Genomic DNA, 20953 nt, shown 5'->3' on the forward strand with positions numbered 1-20953 from the left:
GGTTAATTATTTTTATATTTTGAGAAGTCAATCTTTTGTAAATGCAGCGATACCATATGTGTGCATTTTTTTAATATCTTTATTTTTAATTGTGAAAAATTAACTTTATATTTTATTTTTTTTTAAACCGGTTTTACTTTTCACTGTTCTTGTTAGCCCAATTATGGGACTTGCAGATGAGGTCGTCTGATCGCTTGTGCTGTATACAGAGATGCCACAACATCGCTGCATATAAGAGAAATCATGGACTCCTTTGAAGCCCGGACCACAGGCAGGGTTTCAAATGAGCTCCGTAATGACAGGCTCAGGGGTCATCATTTGACCCCCGGCTATCATGACAAACTATCTACGACGACCCGTGATCACATCACGGGCTCGCCGATGGGTGGTGAATGATGCGTATGCATGTCGGTGTGTGATTGAAAGCAGCAATTAACAGGTTAACAATCATGTCTTTTTTCTTGCTCCTCTCTTTTATTCCTTCTCCTCCGTATACTCTTTTGCATGGTTTATTCCAGTCAGTTTGGGTAATTATGGTTGTTTGTTTTCTCATCCTGGTTTCTTAGGATTCACATGATGTTTTTGTCCTATATCGCTTTCAGGATTTGAGTCACAAGTTGATACCTTTGCTATTCCCCACCGCTCAGTGATTGTTTCTTGTTTATAATATCCTCCTTTTTCTTTTTATAATTTCAATAAGCAAAGACAAAGTTTAAAAAAAAAAGTACCGTAATCCAGAACATAAAAAAAAAAAACGGTCAATAAGAATCCGAACAGTAGAAGTAGCTTTTTCTCACTGACTATGGACAGACTAGGTAGTTGTTTAGAGAGGGAAATTACAGCAGGGGGCGCCATGACACTTATGTAAGAGCACCACCAACTTCGGCTACAGTGATGATTGGTTGGGAAACACTGCATAAGGACGCAATAAGGACACCTTATAAAGGACACATTAAGGACACCATATAAAGGACGTATTAAGGACACCATATAAAGGACGCATTAAGGACACCATATAAAGGACGCATTAAGGACACCATATAAAGGACGCATTAAGGACACCATACCCGTCTTTCCGTGGCCTTGTCAGTTTCCAGCTGACGGCAGCAGAGCAGCAGCTCATGTAAAGCAAGACTCATGGTGCTGGGAATTCAACTCCTTTGGTGCAGCCAGGAGGATAAACACCAGCTAAGAAAGAGAAAACAATGTCAGTATTCATCCACTACAAAAAATTAAAAAAAAATCACCACATCCTACTCAAGACCCCCTGATGTATCTAAACAGTGGAAACCCCCCCAATTCTAACTCCAACCCTAACACAGCCCTAACCCTAATCCCAACCCTAACCTTAATCACAACACCACCCTAACCCTAGCTCTAACCCTAACATTAACCCAAACCCTAGCTCTAACCCTATCCCCACCATAACACTAACCCTAGCTCTAACCCCAACCTTAACCCTAGCCCCAGTCCTAGCCCCAACCCAAACCCTAATGGAAAAAAAAACTACTATTTTTTTTTTTATTTTATAATTTTTACCTAACTAAGGTGGTGATAAAAGGGGGTTTAATTTACTATTTTTTTAATTTTGATCACTGTGATAGACCCTATCACAGTGATCAAAATGAACCAATAGGAGAAATCTCATATTGTTGCCGGCCGGCCGATCTCGACGGGCGCACTGCGCATGCACCCGCCATTTTCTTTCCGGAAGAAGACGCCGAGGGCTGGGGAACTGAGCTAGAGAGACTGGGGGATGCCGGAGGTACCAGGGAGCTCGGGGGACCCCATTTCTCTCTCCCTTGATGGGCTAGATCATATCAGAGGAGAGAGAAATAAATGGGAAATCAGATTATTTTTTTTTGCAGTTGCTGTTATTTGACGATCGCAACACTGGGGACGGTAAAAACCGACCCGAATCATGTTCTCCAGGGTATCAGCTACCCCCGGTAGCCGAGAACCCGGACATTTTCCAACGTTGGGAGGCGCTAAAACCTTTCTCAGCGCCAAAGCGGTGCTGAGGAATAAGTACCCTTAACTGCCGCCACCGTTAAAAGGCGTATCGGCGCTCCTTAAGGGGTTAAGTTGTATTGAATAAACCAGTGAGACAGCAGGGATCGGTCACTTCTTTTAACCTTTTCAGCAGGGGCGTAACATTTTATGTCGCAGAGGTCATGACCGGCTCGTGTGAGTGTTGGCCCGTGCGGGTGAGGGGACTGCCAACACCAGCAAAAAGTTCAACTTGATGTGCTTCCTCGGATGCACATCCAGTTGAAGTGTACTGCGGTGCACAAACTCTTCAAGTCAGCGAGCGGCTATATGCTGCCGGCCAATCAGAGGCCAGCAGCAGACGTCGGCGTGCAGGCGACTGGGTGCACATGGCTGTGACGTCATGCGCTCTCGACACTTGTACGCTAAAGTCAGCTGTCGATTTCACTAGAAGAGGCCAGGCAGCAAAGGTAAGGGGAGTATAATTGTGTATTTTTGATTCTATGCATTAAAGACAGCGGTAGAACTGGGGACACATACCAGTATGGGTCTCAGGATAAAGGATATACAGTGCCTACAAGTAGTATTCAACCCCCTGCAGATTTAGCAGGTTTACACATTCGGAATTAACTTGGCATTGTGACATTTGGACTGTAGATCTGCCTGGAAGTGTGAAATGCACTGCAGCAAAAAAGAATGTTATTTCTTTGTTTAATTTTTTTTTAAATTGTGAAAAGTTTATTCAGAGGGTCATTTATTATTCAACCCCTCAAACCAACAGAATTCTGTTTGGTTCCCATAAAGTATTAAGAAGTATTTCAGGCACAAAGAACAATGAGCTTCACATGTTTGGATTAATTATCTCTTTTTCCAGCCTTTTCTGACTATTTAAGACCCTCCCCAAACTTGTGAACAGCACTCATACATGGTCAACATGGGAAAGACAAAGGAGCATTCCAAGGCCATCAGAGACAAGAACGTGGAGGGTCACAAGGCTGGCATGGGGTACAAAATCCTTTACAAGGAGTTGGGCCTACCTGTCTCCACTGTTGGGAGCATCATCCGGAAGTGGAAGGCTTATGGAAATACTGTTAGCTTTCCACGGCCTGGACAGCCTTTGAAAGTTTCCTCCCGTGCCGAGGCCAGGCTTGTCCGAAGAGTCAAGGCACCCAAGGACAACAAGGAAGGAGCTCCGGGAAGATCTCATGGCAGTGGGGACATTGGTTTCAGTCAATACCATAAGTAACGTACTCCACCGCAATGGTCTCCATTCCAGACGAGCCCGTAAGGTACCTTTACTTTCAAAGCTTCATGTCAAGGCTCGTCTACAGTTTGCTCATGATCACTTGGAGGACTCTGAGACAGACTGGTTCAAGGTTCTCTGGTCTGATGAGACCAAGATCGAGATCTTTGATGCCAACCACACACGTGACGTTTGGAGACTGGATGGCACTGCATACGACCCCAAGAATACCATCCCTACAGTCAAACATGGTGGTGGCAGCATCATGCTGTGGGGCTGTTTCTCAGCCAAGGGGCCTGGCCATCTGGTCCGCATTCATGGGAAGATGGATAGCACAGCCTACCTGGAGATTTTGGCCAAGAACCTCCGCTCCTCCATCAAGGATCTTAAGATTGGTCGTCATTTCATCTTCCAACAAGACAACGACCCAAAGCACACAGCCAAGAAAACCAAGGCCTGGTTCAAGAGGGAAAAAATCAAGGTGTTGGAGTGGCCTAGTCAGTCTCCTGACCTTAACCCAATTGAAAACTTGTGGAAGGAGCTCAAGATTAAAGTCCACATGAGACACCCAAAGAACCTAGATAACTTGGAGATGATCTGCATGGAGGAGTGGGCCAAGATAACTCCAGAGACCTGTGCCGGCCTGATCAGGTCTTATAAAAGACGATTATTAGCTGTAATTGCAAACAAGGGTTATTCCACAAAATATTAAACCTAGGGGTTGAATAATAATTGACCCACACTTTTATGTTTAAAATTTCTTAAAATTTAACTGAGCAACATAACTTTTTGGTTTGTAAGATTTATGCATCTGTTAATAAATCCTGCTCTTGTGTGAAGTTTGAAGGCTCTAACTTATTTGCATCTTATCAAACCTGCTAAATCTGCAGGGGGTTGAATACTACTTGTAGGCACTGTATATCATATATACCAGGATATATCCCCCATCCTGGTAAGGCCTCTTTCACACTTCCGTTTTTTACAATCAGTCACAATCCGCCAGGTTTTGAAAAAACGGATCCTCAAATTTTTTTTGAGGATCCGTTTTTTTCCCCATTGACTTGCATTAATGGCGGATTGTGACGGATTGCTGTCCGTTGCATCCGTTTTTTTTGAGGATCCGCCAAAAGTTGCTGTCCGTCACCATCCTCAAAGATTTCAAAACGGACCTTGTAACGTTTTTTTTCTCTGGCGGATCCTCCAGACACTAATTTAACCCGAAATTCTTTCTGGGTGCCGGACAAAACAAAAATATTCTCTCTCTCTCTCTCTCAGCATTTCCTTTAAATTTCCGCATTTTCAGGATCCGTCTAAAAATGGATCCTGTGCCATCCGTTCACATCAGTTACCAACGGATCCGCTTGTATTACTTTTTGGCAGATTTGAACTGATGCAAAAAAACTGAAGTGTGAAAGAGGCCTAATATGTTCCTTGTCCTGGTCCCCATCCTTTTATATATGTCATGTCCTGTCCTATATAATACAATGCTCAAATAATAAAGGAAACACTAAAATACCACATCCTAGCTAGCACTGAATAAAATATTCCAGTTGCAAATCTTTATTCATTGCATAGTGGAATACGTTGAGAACAATAAAAAATAAAAACGATCAATGTAAATCAAATTTAATATTCCATTGCGGTCTGGATTTGGAATGATACTCAAAATCAAAGTGGAAAATCAAATTAAAGGCTGATCCAACTTCAGTGGAAATGCCTATAGACAAGAAAATGATGCTCAGTATTGTGTGTGGTCTCCACATGCCTGTATGTCCTCCCTACTGTACAACGCCTGGGCATGCTCCTGATGAGGCGGCGGATGGTCTCCTAAGGGATCTCCTCCCAGACCTGGACTAAAGCATCCGCCATCTCCTGGACAGTCTGTGGTGCAACGTGACATTGGTGGATGGAGCGAGACATGATGTCCCAGATGTGTTCAATCGGATTCAGGTCTGGGGAACGGGTGGGTCAGTACATAGCCTCAATGCTTTCATCTTGCAGAAACTGCTGACACACTCCAGACACATGAGGTCTGACATTGTCCTGCATTAGGAGGAACTCAAGGCCAACAGCACCAGCATATGGTCTCACAAGGGGTCTGAGGATCTCATCTTGGTACCTAATGGCAGTCAGGCTGCCTCTGGCGAGCACATGGAGGGCTGTGCGGCCCTCCAAATAAATGCCTCCCTACACCATTACTGGCCCACTGCCAAACCGGTCATGCTGAAGGATGTTGCAGGCAGCAGATCACTCTCCACGGCGTCTCCAGACTCTGTCACGTCTGTCACATGTGCTCAGTATGAACCTGCTTTCATCTGTGAAGAGCACAGGGCGCCATTGGCGAATTTGCCAATCCTGGTGCTCTGTGGCAAATGCCAAGCGTCCTGCACGATGTTGGGCTGTGAGCACAACCCTTATCTGTGGACGCCCTCAGACCATCCTCATGGAGTCGGTTTCTAACCGTTTGTGCAGACACATGCACATTTGTGGCCTGCTGGAGGTCATTTTGCAGGGCTCTGGCAGTGTTCTCCTGATCCTCATTGCACAAAGGCGAAGATAGCTGTCCTGCTGCTGGGTTGCTGCCCTCCAACGGCCCCCTCCACGTCTCTTGGTGTACTGGCCTGTCTCCTGGTAGTGCCTCCAGCCTCTCGACACTACGCTGACAGACACAGCAAACCCTTCTTGCCACAGCTCGCAATGATGTGCCATCCTGGATGAGCTGCACTACCTGAGCCACTTGTGTGGGTTGTAGAGTCCGTCTCATGCAACCACAAGTGTGAAAGCACAAACAACATTCAAAAGTGACCAAAACATCAGCCAGAAAGCATTGGTACTGAGATGTGGTCTGTGGTCCTCACCTGCAGAAGAACTCATTTATTGAGTGTGTCTTGATAATTGCCAATAATTTCCATCTGTCGTCTATACCATTTGCACAAAGCATGTGAAATTGATAGTCAAACTGCTTCCTAGGTGGACAGTTTGATTTCACAGAAGTTTGATTTACTTGGAATTATATTATGTTGTTTAAGTTTTCCCTTTATATTTTTGAGCAGTGTACGGTATATTTATACCAGGATGGGGCCCAGGATAAGAGGCACATACCAGGATAAAGGACATATATAACAATATAAGAGACATATATAAAAGGATGCTATTTTTCTTACCTAACAGCCATATGACATACGTATGCAATGCATTTTTAACAATCTTTGACATACGGTAATCTCTTTTTAACTTAAAGCTAGTTTTCTAATTAATAAAGCAATATTATATACAGGTACATAATAATGGAGAGACAGATAGCCGTCAGATATTTAATAAGCTCTGTGTAGCTTATCTAGTAGCTTTTTATGAATAAATCTAAAAAAAATGGTGTGGCGTCCCCCTTTTTTAATAACCAGCTAGGGGAAAGCAGACAGCTGTGAGCTGGTCTTAATAGTCTAGAATGGGACAATGTCCATGAACCTTCCCAGCCTATTAATATCAGCCCACAGCTGTCTCCTTAGTCTTTGCCGGTTATTAAAAATAGGTGAGACACCATGTCCCGGGTTGTGGAGTCGGCTTTAGTATCCATTTTGATGTAGTCGGAGTCTGTATCAAATGGACCGAGGCAGATTCTTAAAATAAATAATAAATTGGTACAGTAGTTCAATGCAGCACGTGGAGTAAATTTTTTTTTAAGAATTTGGAGTCGGGATCCGAGTCCTGGAGTCGCGATCTGAGTAGGAGGTTTGGCTTACCAACTCCAAGGCCCTGCCAACGTCATTTCCTTTTAGGGCCCCCTTTTTTAATAACCAGTAAAGGCTACACAGACAACTGTGAGCTGATATCAATAGGCTGCGAAGCTCCATGGATATTGGCCTCTGCCCAAACTATTACAACCAGCTCATAGCTGTCTGCTTTCACTTAGCAAGTTATTAAAGAATAAAGGATGTAGAAATGTTTTGCTTGCAAAAAAGAAGGTCAAGAAAAGACTTAATAGCTGTCTACAAATATCTGAAGGGATGTCACAGTGTAGAGGGATCATCAATATTCTCAATATTTTCATTTGCACATAGAACACGAGAAGCACTGGAATGAAACTGAAAGGGAGAAGATACAGATTAGATATTAAAAAACTGACAGTTAGGGTGATCAATGAGTGGAACAGGCTGCCACGAGACGTGGCGAGTTCTCCTTCAATGGAAGTCTTCAAACAGAGGTTGGGCAGACATCTGTCAGATGGTTTATTGAATCCTGCATTGCGCGGGGGGGTTGGACATGGTGACCCTGGAGATCCTTTCCAACTTTAACATTCTATGATTCTACATGGCCACTTGCAGCAAGTTGCAATTTTTTTCTCATTCAAATTAAAGAGGAGAAAAAAACGCAGAACAGAATCATTGAGTAACATCACTCAGAGTACAATCCAATCTTTTTTTATTGGATTGCACTAGTCTGATTTATAAGCAAACGAGAACAAGCCCAAATGGACATATACCAGAATAAGCAACATACACCCAGATGATGTCCAGGCAGGCTCGGTCTGGCCTGGCGGGATACTGGGGAAATCCCTGGTGGGCCCTAGGTGAGGAGAGAGGGGAAAAAAAATACAATACATTTATAATTGTATCCGTGGGCTCTTTAAAAGTGCAGGGGCTCGCACGGCGCTCAGGACAGTGGCAGGCTGGGCCAGGGAAGCCAACAGGGGGCCACGTGCACGGCGGGGGGGTGCGGCTTTTAAAGTGCAAGGTGCTCAGCGCTTGGCCATGGGAGACAGGATTGTGCGCACTCCTGCCGGCCCTTTGAGAGTGCAGGGACGCGCGATGCTCAGGTCCTTGCAGTCACTGCTGAAGGAGGCAGTGAAGCAAGTGCTAATTGAAGTGAAGAGAAGGTGTCCGCCGGCTCCTGCACTGCTGTCAGCTAGCTCTGAGGTCGGCACTGTCAGGAGGGGGAGGCTCCAGAGGAACACAGTGCTGCCTGAAGTGAGTAACGGAGCTCCCAGATTATGTCTCTATCCTCTCTCTTGTCCTCCACATCAAAGTTGCTGTTTTTCCTGTTTGCCCCACGCGGCTACCCTCTGCCTGCGCCCCACGCAGCTGCGGTTTGTGCGCGCCCCACGCAGCTGCCCTCTGTGCGCGCCCCACGCAGCTGCCCTATGTGAGCGCCCCGCGCAGCTGCCCTATGTGCGCTCCCCACGCAGCTCTGTGCGCGCCCCACGCAACTGCCCTCTGTGTGCGCCCCACGCAGCTGCCCTCTGTGCGCGCCCCACGCAGCTGCCCTCTGTGCGCGCCCCACGCAGCTGCCCTCTGTGCGCGCCCCACGCAGCTGCCCTCTGTGCGCGCCCCACGCAGCTGCCCTCTGTGCGCGCCCCACGCAGCTGCCCTCTGTCTACCTTTTAGTTGATGATATCACAATGTCTTCTCTCAATCCTGTGTTGTGATGGTGACAGGAGGTCCCCATGTTCTTCATGGCATTTGTTGCCAAGAGATCCATCTATCTTATTTCTGTTTGTGTATACACAAATCACATATATACGGTACACTATATAAATTATATACACACTGGACTGATTTATAGGCCGGGGACACACTTGCGTGTGTAATGCGAGAAACTCACCTCAATGCCCGACACTGCTTCTGTCAATTGGGACCGGAGCTGCGGCTACACAGAAATACATGCATAGAAATACATGCAGCCGCAGCTCCGGGCCTGACTGCCGGCGGCAGCGCCGGGTGTTGATGCGAGAGACTCATGCGAGTTTCTTGCATCACACACGGTAGTGTGATCCCGGCTTAAGTGGTTGTGTAGACATGTGATAGTCAGATGTTGAAACGCATATATACTTTAAGCTAGTTTCACACTAGCATTTCATGGACCTGCGTCGGTCTGCGCACAGCCAATGTGAAGCTCCGCCCCCTGCCGCGCCTCCTCCGGTCAGCTCCGGCTATGGATGCATGACTCTGCATGCAACCTGCGTACCCTATCTTTAGCATTGGGTACGCAGGCTGTGCGCAGGTATGCGTTTGCTTGCGCATGCGTCCTTTTGATGGTGCGCCGACCTGTGCCAAACGCACCGTGTTGCATTTTGGTGCGATCTGCGCACCGTCAAAAGGCGTGCTAAAGATAGGGTACGCAGGTCACATGCAGAGTCATGCACCCATAGCCGGAGCTGACCGGAGGAGGTGCGGCAGGGGGGGCGAAGCTTCACGGCAGCCGTGCGCAGCCCAACGCAGCTCCAGGAAACGCTAGTGTGAAACTAGCCTTCGCTAAAAGCACTGTAAAAATATGCCAAAATTATGTATCTTTTAAAAAAAATAACAGGAATTTTTATATGCAGAATTAATAATTTATATATCTATAATGTTATTTATAGCAAAAATACAATAGTAAAAAAATACTGAATCTTGGTGACCTAAAAGCGATCAGGTATAGCTAGGATCACATCGGTATTCAGGGGTTTTTTTTGTATTGTTATAGTAACAGAAAAATTAAACTAAGGCCACATTCAGTATTTTGTCAGTATTTTATATCACTATTTGTAAACCACAATTGGAGGAAAAGTAGAACAGAAACACATCACCAAGGAACCCCAGTCTGACACTGCTAGAGGAGGTGGCGGGACGGGCCAGGGAAGCAGGGGACGCGTGCACTGCCGCAGGCCATTTTGAAGCACATGGGTTCAAGAGCCGGGGGAGCTGGGGCCGCGTGCACGGTCGCGTCACAGTTAGCAGTCTGCTAAAAGTGATATCATGCCGTACGCCCTGCACTGCTGCTTCTCGCGTAAGAGACAAGCCAAGTAGTGTAATAGTATTAACACACCTAATATTTGTGTATGTTTATGTGAATCTGTAGGTGTTTGTGTATATGTTTGTCTGTGTGTATGTTTATGTGCACGTATCCGTGTGTGTTTGTGCATGTCTGCGTGTGTATTTGGGCTTGTATTGGCACATATGCAAGTGTGTGGTTACCTGTGCTACGTGTATTTGCATGTCTATGTCTGCGTGTGTATATATGTGTATATGCCCACATATACAGTGCCTTGCAAAAGTATTCGGCCCCCTGGAACTTTTCAACCTTTCCCACATATCATGCTTCAAACATAAAGATACCAAATGTAAATTTTTGGTGAAGAATCAACAACAAGTGGGACACAATTGTGAAGTTGAACAAAATTTATTGGTTATTTAAAATTTTTGTGGAAATTCAAAAACTGAAAAGTGGGGCGTGCAATATTATTCGGCCCCTTTTACTTAGTACTTTGTTGCGCCACCTTTTGCTGCGATTACAGCTGCAAGTCGCTTGGGGTATGTCTCTGTCAGTTTTGTACATCGAGAGCCTGAAATTCTTGCCCATTTCTCCTTGGCAAACAGTTCGAGCTCAGTGAGGTTTGATGGAGATCGTTTTTGGACAGCAGTTTTCAGCTCTTTCCACAGATTCTTGATTGGATTCAGGTCTGGACTTTGACTTGGCCATTCTAACACCTGGATACGGTTATTTGTGAACCTTTCCATTGTAGATTTTGCTTTATGTTTGGGATCATTGTCTTGTTGGAAGACAAATCTCCGTCTCAGTCTCAGGTCTTTTGCAGACTCCAACAGGTTTTCTTCAAGAATGGTCCTGTAGTTGGCTCCATCCATCTTCCCATCAATTTTAACCATCTTCCCTGTCCCTGCTGAAGACAAGCATGCCCAAACCATGCTGCTGCCACCACCATGTTTGACAGTGGGGATGGTGTGTTCAGGGTGATGAGCTGTGTTGCCTTTATGCCAAACATATCGTTTGGCATTGTTGCCAAAAAGTTTGATTTTGGTTTCATCTGACCAGAGCACCTTCTTTCACATGTTTGGTGTGTCTCCCAGGTGGCTTGTTGCAAACTTTAAACAACACTTTTTATGGATATCTTTGAGAAATGGCTTTCTTCTTGCCACTCTTCCATAAAGGCCAGATTTGTGCAGTATACGACTGATTGTTGTCCTATGGACAGACTGTCCCACCTCAGCTGTAGATCTCTGCAGTTCATCCAGAGTGATCATGGGCCTCTTGGCTGCATCTCTGATCAGTCTTCTCCATGTTTAAGATGAAAGTTTAGAGGGATGGCCGGGTCTTGGTAGATTTGCAGTGGTATGATACTCCTTCCATTTCAATATGATCGTTTGTACAGTGCTCCTTGCGATGTTTAAAGTTTTGGAAATCATTTTGTATCCAAATCCGGCTTTAAACTTCTCCACAACAGTATCACGGACCTGCCTATTGTGTTCCTTGGTCTTCATGTTGCTCTCTGTGTTTCAAACAGAACCCTGAGTCTATCACAGAGCAGGTACATTTATACGGAGACATGATTACACACAGGTGGATTATATTTATCATCTTTAGTTATTTAGAATCATAGAATCATAGAATCATAGAGCTGGAAGGGACCTCCTGGGCCATCTGGTCCAACCCCCTGCTCAAAGCAGGATTCGCTAAATCATCCCAGTCAGATGTCTGTCCAGCCTCTGTTTGAAGACTTCCATTGAAGGAGAACTCACCACTTCTCGTGGCAGCCTGTTCCACTCATTGATCACTCTAACTGTCAAAAAGTTTTTTCTAATATCTAATCTGTGTCTCTTCCCATTCAGTTTCATCCCATTGCTTCTAGTCTTTCCTTGTGCAAATGAGAATAAAGTTGATCCTTCTACAATGTGACAGCCCATTAGATATTTGTAGACAGCTATTAAGTCTCCTCTCAGTCTTCTCTTTTGCAAACTAAACATTCCCAAATCCTGCAACCTTTCCTCATAAGACAGGGTTTGCAGACCGGTCACCATTCTGGTCGCTCTTTTCTGAACTTGCTCCAGTTTGTTGATGTCTTTTTTAAAATGTGGTGCCCAAAACTGGACACAATATTCCAGATGAGGTCTGACCAAAGAGGAGTAGAGGGAAATAATGACTTCACGTGATCTAGACTGTATGCTTCTGTTAATACATCCTAGAATTGCATTTGCCTTTTTTGCTGCTGCATCACACTGTTGACTCATATTCAGTCTGTGATCTATTAGTATACCCAAGTCTTTTTCACATGTGCTGTCACTTAGCCCTATTCCTCCCATTCTATATATGCTTTTTTCATTTTTATTGCCCAGATGTAGTACTTTGCATTTCTCCCTGTTAAAAACCATTCTGTTAGTTGCTGCCCACTTCTCCAGTTTATTTAAATCTTTTTGAATCCTCTCTCTCTCCTCTCTAGTATTAGCTATCCCTCCTAGCTTTGTGTCATCAGCAAATTTAATCAGTTTACCCTCAATTCCTTCATCTAAATCGTTGATAAAGATGTTGAACAATACAGGGCCCAGGACAGAGCCCTGTGGTACCCCACTTGAGACATTCTTCCAACTGGATGTGCAGCCATTTACGACCACTCTTTGGGTCCGATCACTAAGCCAGTTATGAATCCACCTAACAGTTGCCTTGTCCATTCCATACTTAGTCATTTTTTCAATAAGGATTGTATGAGAGACTTTGTCAAATGCTTTGCTGAAGTCAAGATATACTATATCTACAGCATTTCCTTGATCCACCCAATCAGTGATACCGTCATAGAAGGAAATTAAGTTAGTCTGACATGACTTATCAGTTACAAACCCATGCTGACTCTGTTTAATCACTTCATTCTTATCCAGGTATTGACATACATGTGGTTTAATAATTTGTTCAAAGATCTTTCCTGGTATAGAAGTCAGACTCACCGGCCTATAGTTGCCTGGGTCCACCTTCTTCCCCTTTTTGAAGATAGGAACAACATTTGCTCTTCTCCAGTCTTCTGGCACTTCTCCTGTTCTCCAAGAATTTTCAAAGATTATGGAGAGGGGTTCAAAAATTTCTTCTGCTATCTCCTTCAGTACTCTGGGGTGTAATTCATCTGGACCTGGAGACTTGAATTCATTTAGGTTAGCTAAGTGTTTCCTCACTATCTTTCTGTTTATAGATATCCTGGATTCTTCTATTCCCTTAATAGGACAGTGAATAACAGTTGATGTTGCATTTCCTTTCTGAGAGAAAACAGATGCAAAATAGGAATTTAAAAGTTCAGCCTTCTCAACATCCTGTCTTACCATTTCATCATTTTCATCCTGTAAAAATACTATAGCATCTTTGACTTTTCTTTTACTTTTGACATATCCCCAAAATCCTTTATTATTGCTTTTGACATCTCTTGCAAGCCTCAGTTCATTTTCAGCTTTAGATAATCTGATTTGTGCCCTGCAGGTTCTGCAGACAGCATTATATTCTTCTTTAGATATGCCTCCCTCTTTCCATTTTATAAACATTTTTTTCTTCCTTTTTAGCATGTGCTTAAGTTCTGTGTTCATCCATCCTGGTTTCCTTAAATGCTTCCTATTCTTCCCTCTTTTCGGAATTGTTAACAACTGTGCATTGAGAATTTCATTTTTCAAGATTTCCCATCCTTCCTGGACATTTTTGTCTTTAAGGATATCCAGCCATTGGATCCCTCCAATTCTCTTTCTGAATCCCTTAAAATCTGCCTTTCTGAAATCTAACCTTGACGTCTGAGTCTTCACAGGTCTTCCACCTCTAGTTATCCAAAATTCTAAAATAGCATGGTCGCTACCTCCTAGGGTCCCAGCCACTTTTACCTCCTCAACCATTTCCTCCCTGTTTATAAGGATTAGATCCAAGGTAGCAGTTCCCCTTGTTTTCTCCCTTACCTTTTGGAAGATAAAGTTGTCAGCAACAGAGGATAAGAATTTCCTTGACCTGTTAGTTTTGCCTGAGAGAGATTCCCAACAAATGTCTGGATAGTTGAAATCTCCCATGACAACCATGTCATATTTTTTGGAGAACTTGGCCATCTGATGCATAAAGAGTTCATCTATATCTTCGGCTTGCACAGGCGGCCTGTAGTAAATGCCTACAATGGTGTCCTTTCCATTGTTCTGTCCTTGTATTCTTACCCAAACAGTTTCCACAGAACTCCCAGTCTCTGAAGCTTCAATCTCTGTGCAGATATACGCGTTTCGAACATACAATACGACACCCCCTCCTCGTTTAACAAGTCTGTTTCTTGCAAATAAGTTGTATCCTTCTAGTCTTGTATTCCAATCATGTGTATTGTCCCACCAAGTTTCAGTGATTCCAATGACATCATATTTCTTTTCCTGTGTTAGTAGTTCCAATTCTCCTTGTTTGTTGCCCATGCTTTGTGCATTAGTATAGAAACATTTTAGTTTGTGATTGGTTTCTCTTTCTCCAATATTTTTATTAATTAGATTCTTTCGTCTTTGTTCTTCCTTTCCACTTCTAATAGCAGAGTTCTCAATAGCATTTGTCAGGTGTATGGCTTTTTCTGGTCTTTTGCTTCCCTTCCCATGTTGTTCTAGTTTAAAGCTCTCCTTACAAGTGTAAGTGTAAGTGTAAGTTAGGACAACATTGGATCATTCAGAGATCCACAATGAACGTCTGGAGTGAGTTTGCTGCACAGAAAGTAAAGGGGCTGAATAATATTGCACGCCCCACTTTTCAGTTTTTGTATTTCCAAAAAAATTTAAAATAACCAATACATTTCGATCAACTTCACAATTGTGTCCCACTTGTTGATTCTTCACCAAAAATTTACATTTGGTATCTTTATGTTTGAAGCATGATATGTGGGAAAAGGTTGAAAAGTTCCAGGGGGCCGAATACTTTCGCAAGGCACTGTATACATGCATGCTTCTGCATTTGTATGTTTTTGTGCATGTCTGTGAGCTCTTCCAAAGATTATAATTGGGGAAAGATGGGGAAGACATTTTAGAAGACAGTATGGAGACAATGTGTGAAGAAACAGTATTGTTAATGGGTGCGGGAACAGAATGGGGAAGTGGGATGTTTTGAGGAGACAGTATGGAGTGTGGGGGGAATGTGTGAGGAGACTATTGAGGGTAATGATGTGAAACGACAGTATTGGGGAATAAAGTGTGTGAGGGACACAAAACAGACTAGGTAGTGTGGGGTGAGGTACAGAGAAGGGGCAGTATGGGGGGACAGTGGCACAGCAAGGAGGGAACAGTATGCTAAAGAGAGTGATAGAGGCACAGTATAGAGAGGGGTAACAAAAGGGTCAAAAAGAATTTCAGCTCACCCTCAATAGATTCCCAATTAATTCCATTGTACACAGCACAAGATCACTTCTCTGCCAGACGCAGAGGCGAAGTGCGGATGGGTAGAAAAGATCCAGCGTCCACAGTATAAAATCATTAAGTCTTTTATGCACTTTGAACACCTGGCATGCTCTGAGTTTAAGAACACGCCATGTGCACTAAACGCGTCCAGTTTTCCATCTTTTTGGCACCTTCCACACCCGAACTATATATACCATTATAATTGCCTTCATTTTAAATGGCTCTAATAAAAACTTTATGATTTTATATGTTGAAGCTGGATCTTTTTTACCCATATGCACATAGAAAAGAGAGGACGGTGTGGAGGTCATGTCCCATAAGAGGGGTAGAGGGTGAGCTTCTATTTTTTGCGAGGAGCATTCTGAGAGTTAGTAGTCTATACTGCGGCTCAGTGTAGGGCAGATATTTTTATTCAGGAGCATTTTAATGACTGCTATTTTTAAGGGCACTGTGTCAGGATGTGCTGCTGAAGACCGGAGAAGATGGAGGTCTGCGGAGACAAGATGTGGATGAGAAAAGTCATCATGGTGTCTGGGAAAAAATGGAGACTTAAAGAAAGAGAACAACTCTAATCAGAGAAGATGTCACAGGTAACATATGGTTCACTGTCTGATGATGACTGGTAACCGCAACTCCCAGTATCTCCATTTTTAAGGACATACTGGGAGTTGTAGCTTCATGGTATATGGGGTTGACCGAATGTTACAGTTGATGTACGATGAACCGATGGTGGTTCAGGTGATGTATTTATGTACTGATGTGTGTGTGCCTGTCTGTGTGTTTGAGCGTGCCTGCAGCTATGTCTGTGTATCTGTAATTGTATTTATTTTTGTTACATGTGTGTATGTAACAGTGGATTGTGGTGTGTAAAAACATTCATGTGTGGGCACATTTACTAAATCTATAAGGGCTCTTTCACATGTGTTGGGGAGTTCCTTTTGCCTTTCCATGTTTAGAAACAAACAAGTGAAATTTACTAACCTTAACATGACTGTCACCTTAGGGATATGATGGTATTGAGCGGGTTCAGGAGCTGAGCCTGCTCCATACCGGGCAGATGTTGGATGTGATATATAGCCAGAATCTGCCTGTAACAGCAGTGATCAGAGCTCACCTTGATTGCTGATTGCTGCTGTTTTAAGTATTTAAATGCCCCTGTTAATCACTGACAGCGGCATTTAGAGATCATGATGGCTGGTGCATTCACTCACCTGCTCCCATCAGCCCCCTGTGATGCAGTTGCAGGTTGCTGATGAGTTGCAATATATTGCTGCCATGTTAGCTGTTCAATGAATCCCAGCCTGAGTTTGGGCTCCTTGGACGATGTTACAGTCAAGGTGACAGGACATTATTACAGCACGCTCACTTTGTAGTTAGTGGAGACTGTAATGTCTCCCTCCTTACACAGACCCTATGATAGGAAGTGAGTTGTGGCAAGGAGAATAAAACTTAATTTTCTCCCTGTGCCTAACGCTTTTCCATTAAGCCAGTTAACCAGGCTTTAAACCCTATTTATCTGCAGAAAAACTGTATTTATCTGCAGATATGGGGTTAATCAAGGTGACAAGTTACCCTTAACGGGACCCTTTTCAGTACAGAATGGCCGCTCAAAAGAAGTCCTGCTTTTTTTAACTCAATCTCCACCTCTCATTTGATTGACAGATCTGGCTTCATAGATCCAGAGAAAGATGAAGATAGATGGAAGATAAAGATCTTCTTCAGATGTGTTAGGGCTGTCGATGGGCAAAATGGAATTTCAGCTCCCTCCAAAGAATTTCTATTGGGTTCAGCTCTGGAGATTGGCTAGGTCACTCCAGGACCTAGAAATGCTTCTTACGGAGACACTCCTTAGTTGCCCTGGCTGTGTGTTTTAGGTCATTGTCATGCTGGAAGATCTAGGCACTACCTATCTTCATTGTACTTACTGAGGGAATGAGGTTATTGGCCAAAATCTTGCGATATATATGACCACATCCATCCTCACTTCATTACGATGCAGTCGTCCTGTCCCCTTTGCAGAAAAGCACCCTCAAAGTATGATGATTCCCCCACCACGCTTCACAGTTGGGATGGTGTTTTTGGGGTTGTACTCAACCTTTTTCTTCCTTCAAATGCAGCGAGGGAGTTTATGCCAAAACATTCTATTTTGGTCTCATCTGTTCAGCTTACCTTCTCCCATGCCTCCTCTTGATCATATTGATTGTCACCGGTGAACTTCAAACAGGCCTGTACATGTGCTGGTGTGAGCAGGGGGACCTTGTGTGCCCTGCAGGATTTTAGTCCATGATGGTGTAGTGTGATACGAACGGTGATTTTCGAGACTGTGGTCCCATCTCTGTTCAGGTCATTGACCAGGTCTTCCCATGTAGTTCTGGGCTGATTGCTGAAATTTCTCAGAATCATCCTTAGCTCACAAGGCGAAACCTTGCATGGAGCCACAGACAAGGAAGATTGACAGTCATTTGTGTTTCTTCCATTTAAAAAAAAAAAAAACAACAACATTGATATTGTGCAGTGCACATTACAGTTCTTTTGCACACTATAGTTTACTTAAAGGCACACGTGAGAGATGCCAACAAATGAACAAGTAATAATACCGTTTATGGTAGCCATAGGGTGGGTCCCTAGAGTCAATTCCCCTGGTGGGCCCTAGGCACCCCAGTCCGACCCTGGGTCCATAGTAAGGGACATACCTCAACACTGAAAGTTGTAACAGTCCCATAGGTTAGGAGCATCACATATTACTTGTGCAATAATAGTACTAGTGCCTGACCTCAACTAACAACCCTTAAACATTTCATGAATGACGTTACACAAAATCCGTCTTCCTAGGACACATTATGGCATTTACAACTAATAGATAATTACCGTATATACTCGAGTACAAGATGCGATTTTCAGCCCTTTTTTTAAGGTTGAAAGTACCCATCTCGGCATATACTCGAGTCATTGTCCCTGGGATCGGCAGGGGAGGGGGAGCGCGGCTGTCAGATCATACTCACCCCCTCCCTGGCGCGGTCTCTGCAGTCCCCGGTTCTCAGATGGCCTCCGGCGCTCTAGCTCTTCCTGTGTTCAGCGGCCATGTGGTACCGCTCATCAAAGTAAAGAATATGCAGATATTCATTGCTTTAATGAGTGGTACCACGTGACCGCTGAACACTGGAAGGAGCTGCCGGAGACCATCGGAGAAGCAGGGACTGCAGAGACACGCCAGTAGGGGGTGAGTATGACGGGAGGAGCATATGCGATATTCACCTGTCCCCGTTCCACCGCCTCACGCCGCTCTGTCTCCCAGGTCCTCTGGCTGTGACGTTCAAGTCAGAGGGCGCGATGACGTACATAGTTTGCGCCCTCTGCCTGAACAGTCCCTGCAGAGAGCCGAAAGACAGAGTGGAGCGGCGGTGGAACGGGGACAGGTGAATATCGCAGGTGTCGGGGCCCTGAGCCAGCGGCAACACCGGCACCTGGCCCCCATAGTACGCCGGTGTCCCCGCCTGCTCAGGACACCGGCACCTGGCCCCCAGAGACAAGAGGTATGTCTTTTTTTTTATTTATTCGCAGCAGCAGCATATGGGGCATATTCTATGGAGCATCTTATGGGGCCATCAAGATATATGAAGCAGCTTATGGGGCATATTCTATGGAGCATCTTATGGGGCCATAACCTTTATGCATTATATGGGGCATCTGATAGGGCCATCAACCTTTATGGAGTAATATGGAGCATATTATTCCATGGAGCATCTTATGGGGCCATTATTAAACTTTGTGCAGCATTATATGGGGTGTATTTTGTATGGAACATCTTATGGGGCCATCATGAACTGTATGGAGCATTATACTGTTACGGTTGCTGTTACGGGGAAGCTAGAGAACAACCCAGAAGTGGACCCTCTGGGTCACGGTTCCAGAGCCCCCGAGGGCGAGCAGCCCAGGTGATGACCACCCCCTATACAGGGAGTGTTAGGGGCAGGCCCACAGAGGGTAGAACCGTGATGGCCGGAACTAAAGGGGCGACTGGGTCAGCTAGGAGAGGATACACAGATATGCCGGACAGCGATGGAGCTTGAACCTGTGGAGGAGGGACAGCAAGGCGGGCTCAGAGGGTGGCTCAGACGAGAGGCTGTAACAGAGAGGAAACAATGGATGAGGCAGGATAGGGAGACGCGGCAGGAGGCAAGCGGACAGAGGGACACACACACTAGTGTAACCAGGGCAGAGAGGATAGAGGCTGACAAAGAGAGAGCGCTGGAGGCGCAGACACAAGGGGGCCAGAGTCAGAGTGAACGGTGCAGGAGACAGCGTCACCAAAGTTGACAGTCAGGCACCTTACTTGACAAAGCCCAAATCCTAAATAGCCGGTGGGCGCCGCCATGTTGGGGGTGGCGCCGACCGCGTCATACTACCCAGGAGGCAGAGCGCCGAGATCTCCGGAGTGCGCGGGTGCCCGACGCCGGGGAACCCGGAAGCCGGGCGCGGGGACGCGCCGGGACCCGAGAACGCGCCGGGGGAGCGCGCCGAAGTCGGGACCCTAACAGTACCCCCCCTCTTACTCCCCTCCCTCCCCAGGTTGAAGAGAAATCGCTTCATAATAAGAGGGGCATTAATATTCTCCCGGGGTTCCCAAGACCTCTCTTCCGGGCCGAAACCCTTCCAATCAACCAAAAATAACGTTTTTCCTTTAACTGTCTTCATGGCCAAAATGTCCTGCACTTCAAAAATGTTATCAGAACTACAAGGTAGGGAAGTCAGAGCTGAGGTCGAGTGAAAATGATTAAATACTGCAGGCATGAGGAGGGATACATGGAAGGAATTGTGAATTTTTAGAGAGAGGGGCATCTTTAGCTTATAGGCTACGTCGTTGATACGACTCAGAATCTCGAAGGGACCAATGTACCGTGGACCTAACTTATAGGAAGGAATTTTTAACCTGATATGCCGAGAGGATAACCAAACCCTATCTCCAGGTTTGTACGGAGGAACGTCTAAGCGCTTTTTGTCGGCATGCCTCTTCATCTGGAGGCTGGCTTTTTCGAGGGCAATTTTAGTCTCCCTCCAGAGATTTGGAGCAAGCCTCGCCAGAGTGGTTGTTATAGGCGAACTCTGCCCAAGGAACCAGAGAGACCCAGTCGTCCTGGTGAGCACTGGAGAAATGCCGAAGGTAAGCCGTGAGTACCTGGTTGACTCGCTCCACTTGACCATTACACTGGGGGTGATAGGCGGAGGAAAAATCCAGACTTATCTTTAACAATCCGCAGAGAGCGCGCCAAAAACGAGAGGTAAATTGCACTCCCCGGTCCGAGACGATGTACAGGGGAAAGCCGTGGAGGCGGAAAACGTGCTGCAGGAAGATCTTCGCCAACTCAGGAGCAGTGGGTAGGCTTGGTAGGGCTATAAAGTGGGCCATCTTAGAAAATCTGTCCACGACCACTAATATCACCGTACATCTGGAAGATGGAGGCAAATCGGTGGCAAAGTCCATCGCGACATGAGTCCACAGTTTAGCAGGCACAGGCAGAGGGTGCAGAAGACCAGAGGGAAGCTGTCGAGGGACTTTGTTTCGGGTGCAGGAAGGACAAGA

At 45.2% G+C, this 20953-nt stretch overlaps 1 protein-coding gene across 1 annotated transcript in view; it reads right to left on the minus strand.

Annotated features, from left to right (window-relative positions):
* ATM (ATM serine/threonine kinase) overlaps positions 1-20953 on the minus strand; it is a 286540-nt gene that overhangs the window by 255977 nt on the left and 9610 nt on the right. Inside the window, exon 2 of the mRNA XM_073582995.1 lies at positions 1068-1188. Coding sequence (XP_073439096.1) covers positions 1068-1139 — 72 coding nt within the window. The 5' untranslated portion in view covers positions 1140-1188. The remainder of the gene's footprint in view (positions 1-1067; positions 1189-20953) is intronic.

Source organism: Dendrobates tinctorius, unplaced genomic scaffold, assembly GCF_039654945.1.
Source record: "Dendrobates tinctorius isolate UK_male_01 unplaced genomic scaffold, ASM3965494v1 ptg000075l, whole genome shotgun sequence".
NCBI lineage: Eukaryota > Metazoa > Chordata > Amphibia > Anura > Dendrobatidae > Dendrobates > Dendrobates tinctorius.